The sequence below is a fragment of the Rosa rugosa genome, chromosome 1 (assembly GCF_958449725.1).
Source record: "Rosa rugosa chromosome 1, drRosRugo1.1, whole genome shotgun sequence".
Taxonomy (NCBI): Eukaryota; Viridiplantae; Streptophyta; class Magnoliopsida; order Rosales; family Rosaceae; genus Rosa; species Rosa rugosa.
The window spans coordinates 31,868,768-31,892,768 of NC_084820.1; the positions used below are offsets into that span (position 1 = coordinate 31,868,768).

At 39.4% G+C, this 24,001-nt stretch overlaps 1 protein-coding gene across 2 annotated transcripts; it reads right to left on the bottom strand.

Moving 5' to 3' along the window:
* Positions 1–3,228: 3,228 nt before the first annotated feature.
* LOC133735441 (uncharacterized) lies at positions 3,229–6,694 on the bottom strand. Of its 2 annotated transcripts, XM_062162845.1 has the most exons (5): positions 6,523–6,694; positions 5,238–6,220; positions 5,002–5,148; positions 4,378–4,918; positions 3,229–4,279 (listed from the first exon to the last, which is right to left on the bottom strand). In XM_062162845.1, the coding sequence occupies exons 4-5, from the start codon at positions 4,675–4,677 to the stop codon at positions 3,509–3,511; spliced, it is 1,071 nt and encodes a 356-aa protein (XP_062018829.1). In that variant the 5' UTR covers positions 4,678–4,918; positions 5,002–5,148; positions 5,238–6,220; positions 6,523–6,694; the 3' UTR covers positions 3,229–3,508. The 2 variants fall into 2 exon arrangements, with proteins under 2 accessions (XP_062018829.1, XP_062018837.1); XM_062162853.1 differs by lacking the exon at positions 5,238–6,220.
* Positions 6,695–24,001: the final 17,307 nt, after the last annotated feature.

Genomic DNA, 24,001 nt, shown 5'->3' on the forward strand with positions numbered 1-24,001 from the left:
AGAAGGCGTTCAAGATATTGAGGGAGTATGGAATGAAGTTGAACCCTGAAGAGTGTGCATTCGGCGTCCACTCGGGAAAATTTTTGGGTTTCATGGTCAGCGAAAGAGGGATAGAAGCCAATCCAGAGAAAATCCGAGCATTGCTTGACATGAAGTCCCCAAAGACGAGGAAAGAGGTCCAAAGCCTCACTGGTAGAGTAGCAGCACTGAACCGTTTCATCTCGAGGTCCACTGATCGGTGTCTCCCATTCTTCAAAGCCTTGAAAGGAGCAGGAAGGAGCATTAGCTGGACTGAGGAGTGTGAGAAGGCTTTCATCAGTCTGAAGGAACATATGGGAAAAGCACCTGTGCTCTCTAAACCAAGACCGGGGGAAATACTCCTAATTTACCTATCAGTATCAGGTGCGGCAATTAGCTCCGTACTCGTTCGTGAAGAAGAAAAGGACGAAGAAGCAATATACTATGTCAGCAAGGGATTCACGGATGCGGAATTCCGGTACCCGGAGATTGAAAAATTGGCTCTAGCCCTCGTAACCTCAGCTAGGAAGCTTAGACCATACTTCCAAGCCCATTCCATCAAAGTAATAACTAATCAACCACTGAAGCAAGTGTTGTGGAAGCCCGAGACATCGGGAAGGCTTGTCAAGTGGGCGATTGAATTGGGGGAATTCGACATCCACTACCACCCACGCACGGCCATCAAAGGCCAGGCTGTGGCAGATTTCATCTCAGAATTTACTCGCCCACTTTACCCTGAGGTCACGACTGAGGCCCAAGAAAGTGATCAGCCACCAAGAGATGAGGCTCGACCATCAACAGAAAAAGTTCCACCCCTGAGAGAAGAGGTTCGAGCATCGGAGGACAGCGATCAAAGTCTAATATGGACGCTCCACGTCGATGGATCCTCCAACCAAGTAGGGAGTGGAGCAGGCCTGGTCCTCACAACCCCACACAAGGCAGAATTTGAGTATGCCCTCCGATTTAACTTCAAAGCGTCTAATAACGAAGCGGAATACGAGGCTCTCATCGCAGGCCTTCGCATTGCAAGAGAGCTAGGAGCAGCTCGAATTCGTGTACACAGCGACTCTCAACTCTTGGTCAACCAAGTATTGGATGAATATCAAGCAAAAGATCCCACAATGGCTGCATACCTTGGGAAAGTGAAATCTCTTCTATCAAGCTTTGCATCATATGAAGTCATACAAATACCGAGGGCACAAAACGAGCGTGCCGACGCATTGGCTCGACTAGCATCAGCCATCGACTGTGATGTCGGGCGAAGTACCCCAATTGAGCATCTAAATAAGTCGAGCATCAAGGAAGACCTGGAAATATCCCAAATCAATGGTGTACCCAGTTGGATGGACCCTGTCTACAACTATCTAGCTAAAGGAGAGCTGCCGGACGATTCTCTCGAATCAAGAAAAACCAAGTACCGAGCTGACCACTACCTAATAATCAATGGGTCCCTGTACAAGCGCGGCTACTCTGCCCCTTACTTGCGTTGTGTAACCTTTGAGGAAGGAAGGAATGTACTGGCGGACATCCACGAGGGGCTCTGCGGGAACCACTCTGGTGCTCGTTCCTTGGCTCTCAAGACGCTCAGGCAAGGGTATTTCTGGCCAACCCTGAAAGAAGATTCAAAATTGATGGTCCAGACTTGCAAAGCATGTCAAAAGAACTCTACCATTCCACACCAACCAGCAGAACCTTTGACATCAATGAGTGCACCGTGTCCTTTCGCCATTTGGGGTGTCGACATGATAGGACCTATGCCCAAAGGAAATAACAAGGCTACTCATGCCATAGTTTGTGTCGACTATAACACTAAGTGGGCAGAGGCTGAAGCCTTGACGACCATCACTTCACTCCAAGTGCAAAAGTTCTTATGGAAAAATATCATTTGTCGTTTTGGAGTCCCTTATGCGTTAGTGATGGACAACGGCAAACAATTCGATTGTACTTCACTCCGCGAATTTTGCTCAAAATTGGGAATCAAGACACGCTACGCAGCACCATACCACCCGCAAGCCAATGGGCAAGTAGAGGCCATAAACAAGATTATCAAAAAGACTCTCAAGAAGCGCATAGGTCGTGCCAAAGGAGTCTGGCCCGACCTACTTCCTCGGATTCTTTGGGCATACAGGACAACACCCTGCACTTCCACAAAGGAAACTCCTTTTTCACTGGCCTATGGCTCAGAAGCAGTGGTACCAGTGGAACTGAAGACATTGACTCACCGAGTCGACACGTTCAACGTAGAGGAAAACGATCAACAATTGCGCCTCAACCTAGACTTGGTTGAGGAAAGAAGGGAGGATGCGGAGCTGTATCGGGCCGCATATCAATAGCGAGTCACCAGATACTACAATCGCAATGTCAAGGAACGAAGTTTTCGAGTTGGAGACTTGGTCCTCAAAAAAGTCACACTTGCTTCAAAAGACAAACCTTCTGGAACGTTGGGCGCCAACTGGGAAGGGCCCTATAAGGTCATTGGCATCGAACGTCCAGGAACTTACTCACTGTCCAACCTCGCCGGGAAAAGACTCGCCCACCCTTGGAACGTCCAGAACCTGAGGATCTACCATCAGTGAATACACTGGACCACCACCACTCCATTTTTGCCAGGAAAGACCTTCTCTCCATGCTTCCTCCCCTTGGGAGGAGACACTTATTCGTTTTTGTATCTTTCCACTTGGGCGTGCCCATCCCACTATCTTTTGTTTATGTAGTGGCATGCCAACGCATGTAATGCCTGTAGTATATTTACCAAGCATCAGTTTCGTTATTTTACATTATATGTTCTAGTTGCATGATAAAATCGTGTTGAGATCTGAATTTGCAACAATCGAATTAGTTTGAAAAAACTCTATTGAACCAAAAAATTCGGCAAAGACTCCCGTGCTAAGCATATGACTGATTAGTTCTAGTTATGTCAGCTCATTACTGACAAACTAGTGTCGATGCCCAGACGCGGACCAAGTGAGGTACCCGTTCCATATATCCACCCATAAGCGAACACAAATAAGTTTGCCGGAACCCAAGGGTATAGCTATCTCAACAAAAAGTCTATCTAAGTTTGATATAAGTGCAAAATAGAAAAGTAGGATGGTGCCTGCCCCGGTGGGCGCCCAAATAAAAGAAACTAGACGTACCAAGGCTAATAGCTGGATGTTCAACAACACGATTCTAGAAATACAAACAATTCCACCAAACGAACAGAACATAAGTCCATAGAATGATTCTATTAAGATTTAAGTTATAGTTAGCAAAAGATACCCGAGGATGAATACTGACAGGTCAAGACACTCATCCTCGGATATATCTAGATTACATAGAAATCATAGATGTTCAAGAGCTGTATACCCTACCACAAAAGAGCTAATTGGCCATCCGAGTTAGCAAAATAAAGGGTGAGACATCCGCAACGTAAAGTAAACAAATCCAAAGGGTCCCTACAACATGCAAGAACAAAATAGAAGTAACGAACTAAACCTTACGTCAACCCTCAACACTTCAAAGGATCGGCATTTGTCACCTTGGCCCTTTCATCTCCATCTTCCCCATCTCCAAGAACGCCTCCTTTGTCCTCCACTGGAGTGTCACCAGTGCCAGACTTACCTTGATGGCGGTCGTTGCTCAATGCCTCGGTAGGTTCGTCTCCCAATACTGACCCATTTGCCTGGTCGACTCCTCCACGGTCCAATCCCTCAACCTCATGGCCAGAAAGGGCAAGACCTGGACTTGCATTAGCAAGTGTAGCCTTGGAGGGGCTACCCTTAATTTCTAGAGGCACAGCATCAATACCCAAAGAAACTGCCCATTCCATTCCCTTCTCACCAAAATGCTCTATGCATAGGTTAAGCAAGTCAGTATACCCCTCTGAGTAGCTATTCTCTAAGATGTCCTTGTACTCTTTAGAATCCTGGAACTCCCTCAAAATACTGTTACGACCAACCTTGGCCTTGCTCCTGAGACCCTCAACCCTCTCTTTAAGGTCTTGGACTTCCACCTCCAAACCCTTGATTCTCTTACACTCTTGGGCCTTAACCCTGAGTTCCTTCTCCAGGCCCTTAACCTTTTCTCCCAGCTGATCAACATCTGTTTCTTTTTCCTTCAGCCTTTTGTGATAATCCTCCATTTTAGCCACATCTTTCTTCTTTTGACCCAGCTGAGTCTTGGTCACCCTGAGCTCCTTGTTGGTTGCAAGCACCTGGGAGTCCAACTCACGAATCCTCTCCGCCATCTTGTCAATTATGAGATGATTCTTCAAATTGGCCTGCAAAAAGAAAGAAACAAAAAAGAGTCATACGTACAATAGATGTAAACCCTGACATATCAGCACACGAAAAAAATAATCATCATCATCATCGGTACCAAAATCAAAGAACTTTTTGCCCCTTCCACAAGAGAATCAAGTTCCCCCTTAAGTTCACCCGTCCCAAAGTTTACGGTATAAGTCTTAGTGTCAATAAGCCCCATCATGTCCCCAACGTAATCAGAAAGAAATTCTGGAACGTCAACTTGGCGGTGGCGCGCACCCAGAGTGTCAACTCGCTGCCTAGCCTTGGACTGCCGAGTCTCCCTCTTGGCATCTTCCACAAGATTGTCGACCTCATCATCCACCCTCAGTTTCTTCTTCAAAGGGTCTTGCTTACCCTGCGCCTCCTCACTCATTCTTCTTTTTCCCGAGGTTTTTTCAAGCGAATCAATCGGAGACCTGATCGTTGCCCTCCTAAATCCAGGGGGGATGGAGGCCTGGGTGGTCGGGCCCGAAACTTGGGACTTGGGGGCCTAGGCGATGACATGTCTTCATTAGGAGGGACCAAGGGTCTGGGCACAATTGGCCCCTTTATGGCTTGACGTTGCTGGAGAATCCTTGCTCGAAGTCCAGGATCATTCTTGTCAAGTGTCATACCTGCATTCAAAAAATAATAATAATAATAAAATAAAGATATGGTGTATAATCAGAGACCAAGAGTCATTAAACAAGGGATTTACTTCTGGCTGGAGCTGCTATCCCAAGCCTCGCCAATCTTGCTTCTGTGACAATCGTCTTGAAACGTCGCTCCTCTCTCGGAAGATCAAGGAAACTTTTGAATCTCTCCTTCACAACTCTAGAGAGAGAATCCAATTTTCGCCACTTCCCTGCAAGATCAAATAATTGTAAGTTTTAGGACATGATACATATGTACGAAAAATAAAAGATATGAGAAATTTTCCATAACTAACATAACCTGCATCCTTAAAATGAGTAGGAATGCTGGGGGCTGGAACTCCACCACTAGAAGTGAACGCCCAGCCCTTAACATAAAACCATTTATTCCTCCAAGTTTTAACCCCGGATGGAAGCTCAAGTACAATGGCAGGACGTTGGGGAACAATACAATAAAAACCCTCAATAGGATCCTTGGTCGCTGATATGTTCTTCTTAAGCCGCAAATGGTGACGAAGAACTTCAACTGGTGGGTCACAACCAAATTTATTGTTCCACAAAGCTATCAAAGCAATAATCACTCTATAGCCATTAGGATTAATTTGAGCTGGAGCAACGCCAAGCTCACTCACCCAACCATGCACTGAGGGCTGGAACGGTATCCTAATACCTAATTCTAGCATGGCTGGGTATAGAGTAACAAACCCATCCGGAGGACTACTAGGCAACTCATCATCCTTAATCAATCTTAGCTCTACGGAGTCAGGTATTTGATAGTTCCACCTCAGTTCTCTTAGAGCGTCAACACTAGTCTCGGTCATCTCTTGGTCAGCTGTCCACGGAGAACGAGCAGCCCTATATGCCAACAGCCGTTTCCTAGCCTCTGTTTGCATTTTTCTACTCAACTTCGACCCTCCATAATAACTCTCCGCCTCACTATTGCCACATAATCGCCCAGATGACATGCCAACCGAAGTCACATGACCACCGCCTCTCCCACTCAACATTCGGAGCCCCCCTTTGAAGGAGGAACCACTAGACTCCGAATATGTAGTAGAGGAACCCCGACCGCCAGACTCTAATCCCTGACCCATGAACTCCTTCCCTAACCTATGCACACCCAAGTTTTCAGACGATCCAGTAGACGTCCCCCCCTCATTAGAACTAGATATTGATCCCTGAGAAGACCTGTCGGAGTCACTAGACGACGAGGATTCATTACTAAAGCTGTCGTCTCCACTTGTGGAATCCTCCATAAAATTGTAAGTCTTCGGGTTCCCTTTCCTAAAAAAAGAAGAAGGGGAAGCCATTAAGGAAGAATATTCCTGAAATTTAAGCGGTTTACTACGCCTTCTCTATCCCGCCCTAAAAACCCCAAACATGTATCACCAACATAAACCCACAACCAACAGCTAAGTTTTAAAACGTTCCTATCTCCAACTCACCAAAAGAAACCAACTGTCAAGCTTTTGTCTAAGGGTTCAAGCTTCAAGCTTTCAAAACAAGTTTTACATCGATAAGACTTTCACATATCCACAAATCCAAAGCAAAACAAGGAAATAAGAAAATGAAACATAAACTAATACCTTGAAAAGCTTGGGAACCGTAGGAATTCCAGCAAAGAGGAGAGTGATATCGACCTCTCTGGTATGATACCAACACTTTCTATTCTTTCTTCTCCTAAAGATAACCACACCAGAGTCCTTCGTCCTTCTCAAAGAAGAAGAAGAAGAAGAAAAGTGCTTTGATTCAAGAGAGAAGGCGAGAGGTGAGAAAGAGAGAATCAGCAGATAAAGTCTTAGAAAACGTAAACACTAGGCTAGTCAGAAGGTTGGAATCCTGGCCTTTAATTCCTATCAACACCCAGCATTAGATTGCGACAAGTGGCGATATCAACCTCTCCACTCAACCCACCATTTCGGCTGCCCAAACTAGTCTTATCAATCACATAAAAATCATCTTTTCAAAATATACAATTATATATATATACACAAATGAGCTTACATTTAAAATTTTGTTCTCTCAAAAAGCAATCTGACTGACCGTACGTATGCAACCCACTTTCAAACAACATATATGCATATTTACATTTATGCTTACATACTCCTGGCCCCACCCCAAGCCTATGACACGTTATGATCATATGATGAAGCAAAGTAACTATATATGTCTGAGCATTGGGTATTCACATCTAATTTGACTATTTTATAGATGTGAACGTGTGAACATGCCATATATGTATGGTTCACTATTTTTCCTGAAACAATCTCACTATTTAGACATACTTAGATATATGTAACTAAGTATATATCATCTCAGATTATTTCAAAATAAATATATATATATCCTTTCGTTTAAAAAAATTAAAAATCATTATTATTATGGAATTATGTCCGCTTAGCATATAAAGTATTATAATTTTAGAAGAATTTTCGCCCTGCAAAAATCAAGAGTTTGCAAGGCCACCCAAAAGAGCAAACCAAATCCTGTAAGGATTGATAAAGTTCCCCGCCCAACATAAGAGCCGGTTGGCCGAGGCACTGGGGGCTTGTTCGTGTCGGAATTTGGACAGGGTAATGTCTATGACTTTTCAAACCTTGTACACGTAAGATGCGTTGAAAAGTCAAAGTATCCAATCTCAGCCTTGTCTATGAACGAAAATATTCAATCATACATTACAACTAAATAAATCTCAGCCTCAACTCCCAACCTTCGTTACTCGAATGCCATGGGTCTTAGAACTAGATGGTCACTCATATAGCTCGATCATCACCCAAGCCTGCAATGTCATGATCGACCAGCACTGCTCAGCTGGACTGCCAGAGCCTCCCTCAACATGAGATTGCTCACCAATCACAAGGGCTTGATTTACTCAAATCTAGGAGCAAATCTCACCTAATTGGACAAGTGTCACAATCCCATGACCAGCATGGCCATAAACGTGGGTTGAAGATGATGTGATTAGAGGAGACCACAAAATGGTGACATCTGTCACCCACTCTGCCACCCACTCGACCAAACCCATGTTGCTGGCATGTCAAAAAAAGGAGCTGACACCCTTATTTTCGGGGCCAAGCCCATACTCCAACAGTGTACCTCAACCACCTCCAAGCCCTATAAAAAGAAGGACTCTTCCTTCATTCGGGGTCTCTGGATCACTTGAAGAAATACCAAAAAAAACTTCCCCTCCTTCTCACTTTCTGATTGGATCATCGGAGCCTGATAGGCCAGCACCATGTTGAATCGATCAATCAACCCTATGGAGAGAAGATAAACCCCACATCCAAGATCCTACCCCACTACCCCACCTCGGATTTCAACGAAACCCTGTTGACTTGATGCAAACGAAATTTTGCATCAACAGATCTCACAGTACTGTGCTTTCTTCTTATAAGTCTGGATTTACCGTTATAATAACGGTTATTTACTCTACCAATAGCTGCAGTGCTATCACAATGAATCAATATAGGTGGTATAGGTTTTTCCCACAAGAGAATTTCATGCAATAAATCTCTCAACCAATTTGCTTCTTCACTTGCTGAAGCTAGAGCAATAAGTTCAGCTTCCATGGTTGAATTAGAGATTATTGTTTGCTTCTTTGATTTCCAACAAATAGCACATCCACCTAATGTAAAAATATAACCAGTGGTAGAGAGAGAATCACCTGACATAGTATTCCAATCGGCATCACAAAAGCCTTCAAGTACAGCAGAATATTTTTTATAAATTAATCCATAATTTTTGGAGCAAGTATTTCATAACACGCTCAATTGCATGTCAATGTTCTTTACCTGGTTTACTTGTGAACCTGCTAAGTACTCCAACTGCATATGCAATGTCAGGTCTAGTGCAGTCAGTTGCATAGCGCAAACTGCCACTTATGCTAGCATATTCCTTTTGATTAATCACATCATTTTCACTTTCAACATGAAATAAGCGAACACTTGAATCAAAAGGAGTAGACACATGCTTGTGGCCAACATAATCATATTTCTTCAAAATTTTCTCAATATAATGTGACTGATCAAGAAAAATACCATCACATGTTTTTGTTATTTTCATGCCCAAAATAACATTAGCCTCACCAAGATCTTTCATATCAAAATTGCTCTTAAGCATAGTTTTTGTCTCATCAATTACATGCAAATTTGAGCCAAAAATTAACAGATCATCCACATAGAGGCTAATAATAACGTGTGAATTTTTCCACGATTTATAATATATGCACTTGTCACATTCATTTGATTTATAATCATTTTCAATCATGCAGGAATCAAATTTTTCATGCCACTGTTTAGGAGCCTGCTTTAAACCATAAAGGGATTTAGATAACTTACATACCTTGTGCTCTTGACCAGGTTCTATAAAACCTTCTGGTTGGTCCATATAGATCTCTTCATCTAAATCACCATTTAGAAAAGCTGTTTTCACATCCATTTGATAAATAATCAAATCATAAATTGCAGCAATAGCAATCAATAATCTAATGGATGTAATCCTTGTAACCGGAGAAAAAGTATCAAAAAAGTCTAGATCAGCTTTTTGCTTAAAACCTTTAGCAACAAGTCTAGCTTTATATTTGTCTATACTTCCATCCGGTTTGAGCTTTTTCCTAAGGACTCATTTACACCCAATGGTTTTAAACCCTGTTGGTAAATCTACTAATTTCCAAGTATCATTAGAAATTAGAGACTCCATTTCATCATTATTCACAGCCTCTTTCCAAAAAATTGCATCTGGTGATGATAAAGCTTCATGCAAAGAATTAGGATTTTCCTCAACATTATAAACATAATAGTCAGGGCCAAAATCTTTTTCAACTCTAGCTCTCTTACTTCTTCTAGGTTCATTGTCATAAGTTTATTGTATATGTAAATTAGAAGAAGAAGAACTAGGTTGGATAAAAACATTTTCTCTAGATTCTGGACCCCCACTATTTTTCGATTTAAAATGAAATTTTTCTTCATGAAAAATTGCATCACCAGATTCAATCACAACATGATTTTCAACTTCAAGAAATCTATAGGCTGTACTATTTAAAGCATATCCAACGAAAACACAAGTAGTAGCTCTAGCACCCAATTTTGGTCTTTTAGGGTCAGTTAACCTCACAAAGGCTAGACAACCCCAAACTCTAAGATAACCTAAATTTAGTTTATGCCCCTTCCACACCTCAAAAGGTGTAATTTTTGTATTTTTATGTGGCACTCTATTCAACACATAACAAGCAGTTAAAACTGCTTCACCCCAAAGATTAGAGGGAGCACCTGAATCAATCAACATGACATTTGTTAACTCAATCAAAATTCTATTTTTTCTTTCTGCCACACCATTAGATGCAGGTGAATAAAGTGGAATAACTTCATGAATCACTCCTAAAGATTGAACAAAAGAATTGAATTCAGAAGAATCATATTCTCTCTCTCTATCACTTCGGAGCCTTTTAATTTTTCTACCAAATTGATTTTCAACCTCAAGGAGGAACTCTTTAAATTTGGCAAAAGCATCACTTTTATTTTTCAACAAATAGACATAAGCATATTTAGAACAATCATCAATAAAAGTGATAAAATACATGTTACCTCCACGAGTTAAAATTCTCTCAAATTCACACAAGTCTGTATGAATTAATTCCAATAGCTCGGTATGCCTTTCAACATTTTTGTGAGGTCTTCTAGTAATTTTTGCTTTACTGCAAGTCTCACATTTTTCAAAATCTTTTTGCACTGAAGGAATTAAACCCAAGCTACTCACGATTCCCACATATCTACTATTTATATGACATAAACGTGCATGCCAAAAATTTAAAGAAGAGAGCATATAAACTGAAGTAGATGCTTTATTATTATTCTCAACATTCAATTTAAACATGTCATCACAAGCATAACTTTTGCCCACAAATACACATTTTTTGGTGATCACATATGAGAAATTTTAAATACACACCCCAAACTACTTAATACACATCCCTATTAATTTATATTTCAAATCAGATTTTCTAGGTAGGTTAAATGACCAAAATAGACATCTATGTATTAAAAGAAAAATAATAATAATAATAATAATCATATGTTCCTTATATTATTCTATAACTATAAACTCAATGAATTTCTATACATGGCATCCTCATTTAAAACAAGAATAAAGTACACTAAGATATAACACCCTTCAATAACATATAAAAAAATGCTTAGGTTACTCTCTCTGAGAGGTAGGTGGAGGCCGTGGTCTTATGGCGGCGGCTCTGCATATTGGGCTGGAGGAGATGGAATTTCCCTCTCATCTGGTCGCTGGGAGATTGAGGGCTGCGGGGTTCCTCGTAGTCGGCATCTCAAATATAGGGGTGGTGGTGAGCCTGTGTTGCGAGGAGTTTCTCGCGGCGGATATGAGGGATCTGGGTCATTCGGGATTAAGGATGGCTGGACAGGAATGGATCCGGTGATTGGTGCTGGTTGCGAGGTCGTGCAGTGGAGCGCCGGGCGGCGATCTCCCTAGTGGGTTCGTGCTGGGCTGGGTGCTGTCGGCGAATGGTGATATAGATGGTGATTGCGGCGCTGGGCTAGCAATGGCTCCACCGATCTGTGCCGGAGTAAAGCTGGATGTTGTTGGGAGCGGCGACGATGGCGGTGGGCGGTGGTGGAAGTCTTCCTCGGTCGGCGCCGTCGAATGGAGGTGGACTGGTACTCTGCCTTGCTGGGTTTGGGTGTCCATGGGTTTGGGTGGCCTTAGCAAGTCCAGTTGGGCTTTGAACCCTTCTGGGCCTAGTGCTAGGGTTTCCCTTTCCTTTGGGCCTCTGTCTGGCATATGGAGTAGTTGGGTTGTTGGGCTAGTTTATTTTCATTTTAATTACTTTTATGTAAGGGTTCATTCTCCTATGGGGAATGAACTCGTAGCTTCTCTCTGAGTTTTGTCACCAAAAATAACCAGGATGTCTTAGCCTCTTGATTCTCTAGGATGTTCGAGGTTAGATTTTGGCAGGGCTTCATGATCTTTAAAAAGGTTGAATTACTTAGGTAGTGACTCTTTTGACAGTCCCACAGGGATGGGTCATTATGTGTAATTTCGCTGATCAATGCAATGAGTTGACAATTCTCTCAAAAAAAAAAAAACAAGAATAAAGTTAGAAACCATCTAATTTAATTTTTCCTTAAATGAATTGTAATTAAATGGGGTGAGATACCATGTAATTTAGAATTTCGAAATCAATAGCATTAAATGTTTTTAAAACATATCGCTTTACTCCCACTTTTAGTTCTTTTTTTTTAATCTAAAAGTGATTATTAGACAATTTATTATCTAATATAAGGGTAAAGCTATGGTATGTTAACATTTCTCATACATCAACTATTTTTACCACTTTAGGGACTCATGTTACCACTTTGAGGACTAATATTACTATTTTGAGGACTCATATGGTAAACTAAGAAAATTTACCACTTTAAGGACTCATGTTACCACTTTGAGGACTAATATTACTATTTTGAGGACTCATGTGGTAACTAAGAAAATTTACCACTTTAAGGACTCATGTTACAACTTTAAGGACTAATATTACTATTTTGAGGACTCATTTTACCACTTTTAAGGCAATTGTATGCATGTCATACGTTAACACATTGTAGAATTTTCCCTAATATAAAACATCACAGGTATAAAACTTTGTAATTGTTAATGTGTTTGACCATCCAATGACAACTTCGTAGTTCCGCCATTGTGGAGAAACTACTGATACAATTTTGGTTGAATGTTCGACTCAAAATTTTATACTTGATCAACTGGATGTTTAGTGGATGAGAACTCAAATAATATAAAACCTATTTCTAAGCATCTATTTGAACTTTGAAGGGAACAATAATGAATCCTTATTGATTTCCCAATAACTAACACAAATAATTAATATGGTCAATTATATATACTAATCAAATGTTAAATAATAGTGTATTTCATGGTTTTTAAGTTTAAGGATATGTACATACCTCCAATAATATGGAGTATTTACTACGTCACCAAGCATAAGTAACACCCACTTTGGGACATCCACAAGACATGGCAAGGCCCAACCGAGACATACATCGTGTAGCCCTATGTTCAGGCTACGCGGCGGTATCCGGAAGTCGCAAATCCGCCACCGGGAAGCCACCTTTCCGCCCTTGCCAAGATGCCTCCACAACATAGCTTTCTACATGTTAAATAGACTAGAAATATGTGGAAACTTGTCCCACATCGAAGAACAAGTAAATGAGAAGCATTCCTTCATCTATAAAAGGAATGCCTCCTCCCACAACTCAACACATTCATTACATCTCTTGTAATCTTGTTAGGCCGCAAGGCTCGACGCACTAGTATAGCTTTCAAGTGGACGTAGTCTCCCGCTCATGCGGAGGCGAACCACTATACATCTTGTGTCAACTCTCTCTCTCTCTCTCTCTCTCTCTCTTTATTTATAGCTAACTAGAGATCCCCACGGATCACTAACGTTAACAGGATATTTTAGGTAATTTGGGTTGTGTATTTAGTAAAATGTTATAATGAGAAATTAAATGATAGGTGTATTAAGTAAGGAGTGTGTATTAAGAAATTAGGTAAGGAGTGTGTATTTAAAACTTCTCATCACATATTGGTCAGATTCCATACACTACAAAAAAGAATTCGATTGGCCACGGCGCAAGGCAGTCGCCAAAAGCCAAATTGCCGTCGCAAAAGACCAAAGGCGACGGCAAAATTGCCGATGTCATTGGTGGCGTCGCCATTGCTATTAGCGACGGCAATAACGCCGTCGCATGAATTTTGGCCACGGTATTTACGTCGTCGCATGATTTTTGGCGACGGCATAATGGCGACGCCATCAGCGATTTTGCCGTTGACAAAGGTCATTGGCGACAGCAACATTGCCGTCGCAAAAGTGCATTTATTGATTAAAAAAAAAACCTAGCATGCAATTTTGCATTCCAGATTTTTTTTCTTTTTTGAGCAAAAGAAGCCATATATATAAATCATAAATTTCATGTTTTTTCACATTATTTCTCACCAATCTTGAAAAATACAAAAACATTCAAAAATTGAAATACACTAGAAATGGTACCCGCGCTTTGCTGCGGGATTTGTTGTTGTTAATAATCTATAATAATGAAATATATAATTGAAAATAACTTCATTCTTAATTAAACTGATAAAATATCGTACATATCGTATGCAAACTGTTATCGATTAAACTGCTCCAGAAACTACTTCCATATCATCTGATCCCTCCAACCCTTTGATATGTATCCCTCAGGACACTCAACTAACTGTTTTAGCTGTCCAACAGTGGCATCCAGCGGCATTACCATTATCTCACTTGGTGGCAACTCCCTCTTGAATTCAATTTCCTTATCAAACTTGATTTGGCAAACCAATATCAGTAACTGCTCTTTCTCATCTGTAATGTCAGTACCAATGTGAATATGGAAGAAAACAATTTCCTTATCAGTATCAACCATATCTGAAAGAAAACAAAGAACATACAAACCATCAACCCAACAAAACGGAAGAGGTAGAAGAAAAAAAAATCTGTGAAAATACAGAAGTTTCATCATTAATCTACTCGACACATGCTGCAATTATGAGCAGACCAACTACATACTCATTCAAAATCTAATGTGGTTGGACTTGTGCACACACCTAGTTCACTCAGCTAGAGCAATAATTTGTTCATATATAACTATGACCATTAACCACAACCTTCAACTTTTCCATTCCAAAACTAAATCCACAACTCTAAATAGTTTGTGCAACTCTTAATCACCAAATAACCCATTAAACAGCAGAAAATTTAGTAGATCATTTGCTATTAATTCATATTAAATGTCACACTTTTCTGTACACTTCCATTGGCCCTCAACAATACTTTTCACATTCCACCTGATGATTTGAACTATCTAATCGAAGAAACTAAGAGCAATATAAAGGTTTATAACATAAACATACATAACGGTACTTATTTCAAAGAAAACAACAATAACTGGGTAACTCACACAATGCTAAGCAACTAAAGGCCCAAAATAACTCCTAAAAGGCATGCCCAATTCAAAACTGAAATGCAAACAATAATCAACCATGACCACAATAGAACATACAGGGTTGTTCAAAGTAATCCAAAAGCAAAGTAGAAATCTTGAAAAGGGGATACCAATTAGCAGAGACTAAGAACTGACTTACAGAATATATCTTGGGATGGCTGATCGTAGAAAATTTGAAAGGTACTACAAAGTGCTTAGTGGCCAAGAAGAAACCTTTGCTTAATGTCTTGATGTATCACCTTTGGTTCAATGACCTTCTGTAAACAAGCAAGGCTGCAAAAAGTATATCTTGTTAAATATAAGAACAACACCTTGGCATCAAAGGAAAAGTGAGATATCTATGGTGACACATACCTCCATGAAGTCAATGCTCCAAGTTCCATTGTTGATATACATGCAGTATATCTGAGATAAATATTTTGCTCTCGACACTCCTAGCAAGTATGCACAAATATATATCAAGAGTATGGGAAACAAATGTACCCATCGAAACCCACAAATATGTATACACATCATTTTCAAATTCTAACTTTAAACGGTTTCACTTTTCCTAACAACACATCAGACAGAATACTTTTCATAAGTTGGAGGGCAGAATATTCCAGGAAGCCATCAAATGTGTATCACTTAGCTAGTATCATATTAGCTAAAGGTATAGATACATATAATGCAGATCAAACCGAAAACTCAATTTCAGCGACAAACAACACAAACCAAAACCCATGTAATGCATATATAGATACATATAGAACATTTTTTGGGGACATTCCACATCAATTTATAAGGTATGAAGAAGAAGGACATAACAGCAAAAACACGAATTTCCAAACCTGCAATCCCTACTCTCCAAACCAAACTCAGATCCATTACTCTTCTTCTTCTTCTATTTGAACACGGCAGTAATAAAGATGTCCCTTTAAACACTTCCCTTTTTTCACTCAAGGAAACTAAAACAGAACTAAATGGAAACCAATCTCGCATCAATCATTTTCAGAAACAAAATAACGATATACCTAAAATCAAACAAAATGACAACAAAATCAAGCACACTAATCAAATCAACTTAACCACCTTCTAATCCAATAATCTTTGATCGACGACTCCTAACTAAACTACCTTCTAATCAAATAAACTTAACCACCTTCTAATCCAATACAGAAGTTTCACTTCAACAATAAAATAACCAGAAAAATTCAAAACAATTTCAATTACATTATCAAATTCAAAGCTTCAAAGCAACAAAGAGAGTACCTTAAACAATCAGTCCGACTCCTCCGCCTCCAGTTATCTATGACCCAGTGCCCATTTCTATACAAAACATCCATGAATTGAAAAACTTACTCTCAGTTCTGAAGGCGTCTTTCTTTTCACTAGGCCAACCTTCATCGTTCCGCCTCCAACCTTCACAGCAGCCGGCGTAAAGAACTAGATCCAGCAACCTCGGCCATACCTTTGCCTCAAAACACTATCGACCGCAGATCTTTCCCTAGATATGATTTTGAGCATCAATTCAATATGTCAGAGAAAGGAACAAAAAAATGAATCTACGCAGTCCAACATCCCGATTCAATCACCATTGATTACAAGAACCCTAATTTGTCATCTGAGAATAAATTACCAGAAAAATTGCATCAGAATCTGGCAATTTGTATAATTTGAGCATCGATAGAAGAATGTCTAACATCATCGAAGAAGAGAGTTCCAGAGAAGAGGCATCGAAAATCAAAATCCGCGAAAATCTGAGTGCGGAGTCACGTCGAGGGAGATGAATTGCTGTGGTTTCGGTCGATTTCCCCAAAATGAAAATTTAGGGCAAAAACGGAGGAGAAAGCGAGTTACTAGAGAGAGAGAGAGATGCAGAAGTGAAGCTAATGGAGAGATGTCGATGTTTTGATGCACAAGAGGAGGAGACGACGTCGCTTAGCAGTAAAAGAAGAAAGAATCATGCGACGGAAGACGGTTGCAGTCGCAAACCCAAGTGATTTTAGCAACGGCATCTTATTGCTGACGCAAACTTATTATGATTTTGCGACTACACGTTTTGCCGAAGCAAATATGTGAGCTTTGGAGACGGCAATTGAGTGTCGACGCTAACCTTGTGTAGCGAATTGAATTCTTTTTTGTAGTGATGGTTTGTTTAAAACCAGCCTTATTAAGAAGATAACTAAACATCAATTTTTTCCTTATGGAGGGTGTATGCAACACATGTTTCAAAGTTAGCACCCTATCAGAAGTAAATTTGAGTTCCACCTCACCAATTCCAAGCACATGAGTAGTATGTGAATCTCTAAGCATAACTGTTTTGGGCTCCTTAAAAGGAGTGTATTTCTTATACCAATCTTTATCATAGCAGATGTGCCTATTAGCACCACAATCTGCCCACCATCCTTCAACACTTTGAACCATATTTACATCAGTTATCATTGCCACATATGGTTCTTCAGTGACGTGAGCTTGAGGAACAGTCTCACGTTTTCGATAATTGCAATTTCGAGCAATATGCCCACTTTTGCCACAAACATAACAACAAGTATATTGTTGCTTATTTTCTGAATGAGGATATTGGTTCTTATTCACATAGCAATGTTTGCCTTTATTCTGTTGGTGAGGTTTACCAACTTTTTTCATATTTTTCTTCTTTGGCTGCATAAGAGAATTTTTATGAAAATGACCATTGGGCATATTATTATTGGAAGATACTAAATTTACCTTGGAGGTGTCATTGTTTGTATCTTGCATAAGAACATCTTGACCTCTTGCTTCCTCCTCAACTCGGATGCGAGTCGTCAACGTCTCCAAGGAAATCTCATTTTGTTTGTGACGCATGAATTTTTTGAACTCTATCCAAGTTGATCTACAAAACTTCTCAATATTTCTTTGAATAATAGTGAGTAGTTCATTATAATCATAAACAATATATGAGAAATAAGTCAAGAGATAAAAAATAATATTTATACTCATTTTTCTCAAATTGAGATCTCCCATATTGTCAAACGGTTTCTCTTGTGCATGCTCCATCTTTGTTGAATCTCCTTAAAATTGATGGTGCAATTACAATAAAATTATAATTTCTATATGAGAAACTCGTTGACAATAGGCTGAGCCGCGGGTATCTCGCTCTCTTTAAGGAGATTCAAGCCCTCTGCGGAACAATGTCGGTGCACCAGAAATCTCTTGACTTGTCCCCTCCAGGATACAACAGCCCAACAACAAGTTGTATGGCTCACACCAATCTGCACAAATTGGAGGAACCCAAAGCTCCACCAAAAGAACACCTTTCTCTGGCAAAAAAAACACACAAGACTCTTTTGGGGGATTTTGGAAAGAAGGTTGATGGGTGAATAGTTGAGTAAAAGTTTGATATATTTTAGCATGCAACAAATGGTGCTATTTATAGGCTCTTAGGACACTCCCTACAATTAATAGGGTAGTAACCAAATGCCATAGGTTACAAAATTAAAACCCAAAATAAATCAAAATAAAACACCATGAGTTACAAAATAAAATTCAAAATAAATTCAGAATTTAAACACACAAATAAATTCAGAATTTAAACACAAAATAAATTCACCCAAATTTAATTTCAATAATAAATAAAATATTAAAATGTTACAACATGCTCACTATATTTTCCTGTTATATTGGTTGAATGTTATGAAGCCATGCAGAGTTGACTAGCTTGCAGTTGTTAAAGAATTGAGGATTAAAAATTAGCCATTTCATCTTTAGGTGTATATATCTTCTTAACCCGTTTTATTTGTGCTTCTTTTCTTGCATCTTTATCAAGCTTATCGGGGATGTTGTGTTACGCTTCAAACTTTTGCTTTATGCTTCAATATCATTTGCTTTTGTTTACTTGATTAGTCACTTTTGAGGTGGAGTGTTCTTCATTTCTATTTCTAAGAGTGAAGGCTTTAGGTAAAGGGATTCTTGCTTTCAAGTAAGAATGATTTAATGTGTACGCCTCACTGGTATGGGCATATCCACTATATCAAGTTGCATTGTTGAGAGTCTAAACATAACCAAGTATTAGGCCTGAGAGGAGACCACTATATAGAGTAAAATAGAGGTCACTCAAAGTATAATTTCAAGTGAAAGCTTACCAAAATAGAATAGCCGCATTGTGTTAGGGAACTGATAACCAACTACATGGTGTAACTAATCTTTATATTATATGCATTATGATTTCTGCAACTGTTGCTACCTATTTAGTCTCACTTTTGAGAGCACTGAAAATTGTTGTGGTGACAGGAGAAAAGGCTGGAAGAAGAGGATGAAGCTAGTAGTCATAAAATGAATTGTATTCCATGTTAGTATTTACGTACTCTCTCATTTTATTTTTCTTTTTTGACTCCAACTTATATATTTTTAATCTAGAGTTGTCTTCGTTTTTGATATGCCTTTCTTTTTTCTACATGAGATTGAATTGGACATCGGTAGTGTTGATCCTGAAACACTTAGGAACTGGATATGTTTGTGACATACAAAAAAGAGCTTGACTAAAAATAAGAGAAAGCTGAACTTGCTTCTCAATCAGTAAAAGAGTCTGACTATACTATGCAGGAAGTAAGGCAATAAATCATATAACATTGAAGTCATCTACTTTGTTTTTCCTTTTTAAGTTCTTTCGGCTTATACTTGATTTTCACTGTATACATATTCATCGGTGTGTGTTTATGTTGATAGCAACACATTCCAGTTTCATATGTTGTCATTTGTTGATATATATATAGTTGAAAATAGTTTTCAGAACTTACTGATCAACTTCTTAAAAACAAATCCATACTTTTTTTTTTTTGGGACAAGTTCATCTATGTGCAGTACATCCTGGTGAATTTGTCAACTGTGTGGTTCTTTTTCAACTGACAATTATGTAGTTCTTACAAATGTACATAACGCATCATATATTTAAGTTCTGTAAGGTCCAATGATTGACAATAACTATGTTTTCTCTTTTTCACAATGATAGAGAAGCTAACATTGAACCAACAACATCATCAAAGGACATTACACAACCCAGCAAGCAGAAAAACGACTGAAGCAACATGTCATTGCAACTCTTGCACCACTTGTTGTATAGATATAACTGGAGCAAGTAATTTTTTGGACAGACTCCATGACCAACTTCTGATAAGCTAACACCTTTTGTGTATATGCAACTAGAGCAACTAGAACCAACTTTTTTTTGGAAAATGCTCTAGCAGCAATTGTAACTAAGTTAACTTTAAACTAAGATAGCCTATTTGTTGGCAACTGCTATCGATATTAGAAACTTTGATAAGATCTCAAAGATACGACATGATCTAATTAATTTTTTGTTAGATGATCTGCAATGATGATATTGTACTATTTTGTTGTTTATATTTTTTGTCCTTTTAAGTTTAGTTCTATACTAACAATTAAAGGGGATAAATAAGAGGGAGTAGGAAAGGCACTATGTAGTAAATGGAAGTCTTCAGTTTAGAACAGAGTTGTCTAAACTTAAGTACATTTCGTGGTTGCAATTCACATCCCGCATCAAAGCGCGGGCATCGTTGCTAGTTTGTTACTGTTTTTGAAGTGGTTTGATAGTTCTAACTATATTATTAGGGGGCAATAATATGTATGAATTGTTATGCAATATCAATGATTGTTGTTCAGTGATCTTTTGTTTCATGTTCAGAGTAATTTGTTTATGTTTTTGAAGTGGTTTGGGATAGTTCTGACTATATTATTGGGGACAATAATTTTTACTGGGGGCCAATAATAGTTTTGTTTTGTTATTTTTTGCAGGAATATGGATGACATTTGGTTTCTAGGTGCAGTTATTCAGGAAAAAGGTTTTATGATTCATTTGAATCAATGTATGAGCTATTCTGACTTGTATGAAGACATTTTTCAAAGGTTCAAGTTTTTGGCAAGTGATGTTTTTGAACTTTAGTATTCACTTCTTGGTTGTGAAGTTTGTTTTCTTCATTCCAATGGTGATTTCCAAATGTTGTTCTATGGTGCTAGGGTATATAAGTTAGCTTGTGTTGAGATTTTTGTTTTAAAGATTAGTGGAAGTTGCAGCCGAACGTGTTCAGTAAATAGTTGTTCAAGGGTTCTTGATGAAGACAATTATTTAGGTGAGGCATTTAGGACTGAAGTTCACGAGTCCTAGTTGTCTAATGAGTGGAGTTCATATATTCATCATGATGGGCAGAAGTTTCATGGTGCAGCTGAGTTCCATGAGAAGCTTAGGAAGTATGCAATTGAAGTTGGTTTCCAGTTTGTGTTTTTGAGAAATAATTTGGACCGTGTTCATGCAATTTGTTCGAATATTGAAACCGAAGGTTGTGATTGGCATGTTTGTGCTCTTATATCATTTGCCAATTGATGCCTTTATATAAGAGAGTTGAATAATGTACATACTTGTAAAGGTGTACTTAGGACTCAAAAACACAAGCTTTTGGGATCGAAGGTTGTCAAGACATGCATTGCTGCGATGTTAGCTATAATCTTTCATTGAAGCCAAGATAAATTATGTGTAAGTTCAAGTCAACATATGAGTTTGATATTTTCTACAAGGTTGCTTTGAAAGTAAAGCAAAGGGCTGAGGAAAAGATTTATAGTTTTGATGCAGATTCATTCTATATGTTATCTTGGTATAAGGAAACTGTTTTAGAGAGTAATCCGGGTCTTCTTTTGTGTTGGAAGTTGACCCCTCTACTAATCGGTTTGAGAGGCTTTTCGTAGCTTATGGAGGTTGTGTTGAAGGCTTTCAATTCTGTCTGCCGGTATTGTATGTGGATGAGACATTTGGTAAGAACATTTACAAGGGTCCGATTCTTTTTTTTTTTTTTTTGAACAAAGGGTCCGATTCTTTCTACAACTAGAAGGAATGAAAATAAAGATAACTATATACTTTATTGTCCCCAATAATTTTTTTATTGTACCCCAATATTTTTTTTTCCTTTTGGTTTCTTTTTCTTATTTTACAAATTAAAATGTGATCAAGTGCAATTTGCAAAGTGATAACCTCTTCTTCTTCGAAAACCCTAGCTGCTGCCTCCAGGTTGCAGCACCCAAACCCTAGTTTTCCCAAACCTCTATGGTTCTTCCCTGATGGCAATGCGACTTATGTTGTCATTCGCTCTAGCTAACGAAAAAGGCTCGATTGATCTCCAACCTTCTAAGAGTTTCGTTCTCTGACATTCTCAAGGTTGCTAGTCGAAACATTGCTCACTGCCTGAGTGTACTCTAAGGGCTCCTTCAAAGGCAGGTTTAGATGTGCATGGTGTCTTTCTAATAGGTACCAAATCCAGGAACATGGATCCTAAACTCTAAACTCAACTCATAAGATTATGCACTGACTAATTATAAACCCTTAGCCATTTCCTCAAAAGCTAGCTTAATCATTGAGGACCCTTACACCAAGCTGATGTTTATTGCCTTTTTTTTTTTTTGGTCAAACTAATTGAGGATCATGCAATATTAGCTCTTCTATAATGACTGATTTGGGGCGCCAAGTGCCCATCCACCCTCATCACTCATCCCTTCATTGAAATTTATTAAAAAACTAAACAATTATGAAAAGAGAAGGGGGATCAAACAAAAACCTTCCCATGATAAACAAGAATAGAGGAGATCAAAGCTCTCTACTTTCATCTATATATGCAAGTTAACGTTGTTAATCTCTTGCTCGCAGAGTATTTCTGCTACCACAATGCCTATTTCTAATCTTTTATGTGTTCGATGCATAAAGATGAATCTAGTCAGCTTATGCATGAAGATCAAAGCTTCTGCCTATTTCTATTACTTGAATTCGCAATTGGAGAGTTATCTGGGCTCATAGAATGGCTAGATGATCAATTAGGAAACTTAGGCCAATAATGACTCATAAAATAGTTTTGGTACGAGACTTGGCTCATAAGACTTCAAGCATCATCCTAAGTTGGCTTTGAAGTCGGCAAGTGTGGGAGTGGTCAAATTCTGCTGGGCCCGCAATTAAAGCGATTAACTCCGTAGTTAGTATGGCGTTAAATTTCAGTCATGAATGCGGCGATTATTACGACAATAACTACGCACAATGATTATGATTATAAGTGCGCAATGAATGACTATCATAGATACGCAATGAATGACGGTCGTAAGTACGCAATGATTAACTGTTATTAGTGCAGCAATAATTGTCATCATAAAGTGTGTAAATAAATACAGCCATAAAAGCCGGAATAATGACGGCTTGCTCCCTAAGTAAGTCATCGCCTATAAATAGGCTGCTCGACGTCAAGGTAATGCATCGAATTCCAATTCTCTCTACTCCACTACTAAGAAACATACTGACTTAGGCATCAGAGAGTTTTCTGCAGGTACCCCCCCTCCTCGAGCCAACAGTCAAACTTCGAGTCAACGCTCGAGGGAAGCTTCTCGATTGTTCCCGGTCAGCTCCCGCGCCAGTCCGCATTCATTGGTGAGTCAAACTCCTCTACGGAATTTTTCTGCACCAACAAGTGGCGCCGTCTGTGGGAAGCACTTTTCCCTAAAAAGTGATGGCGGGAGCTGCACCATTAGAAATCTCATTTCTGTCACTAAGGACTCGGAGTGATGGAATACAAGCCCCGAAGTGATAAAAGTTTGGGTAACGTAAACTAGCGTTCTTTCCTTTAGTAATCATATTCTGATTTTTTCCTTTTATATTTGAAATATATTTGTGGTTAGTGTTGTTGAAATGTATGTGTAAGGCTGGTGGCCAGAGTAAATACCCAAGGCCGGTGGCCAAGGAGAATAAAATGTTGTTGATCATATTCAAAGGGAAATGGGGGCAATTCCATATCTCATGCTGAAAATGAATCTTCGCCTTGAGGAAAGAATCGAGGCGGTTAGGGCCCGAGGAAAGAATCGAGGCGGCCAGGGCCCGAGGAAAGATTCAGGGCGGCCAAGGCCCGAGGAAAGATTCGGGGCGGCCAGGACGGCCAGGGCCCGAGGAAAGAATTGGGGCGGCCAGGGCCTGAGGAAATAATCGGGGTGGCCAGGGCTCGAGGAA

What these genes read in the sequence shown, in the direction of transcription:
- LOC133735441 (XM_062162853.1), bottom strand. Translation starts at nt 4,677, where the DNA reads ATGAGTGAGGAGGCGCAGGGTAAGCAAGACCCTTTGAAGAAGAAACTG. An exon ending in CAAAAAGTTCTTTGATTTTG is followed by an intron (nt 4,280 to 4,377) that starts GTACCGATGATG and finishes TTCTTTTTGCAG; the next exon opens with GCCAATTTGAAGAATCATCT.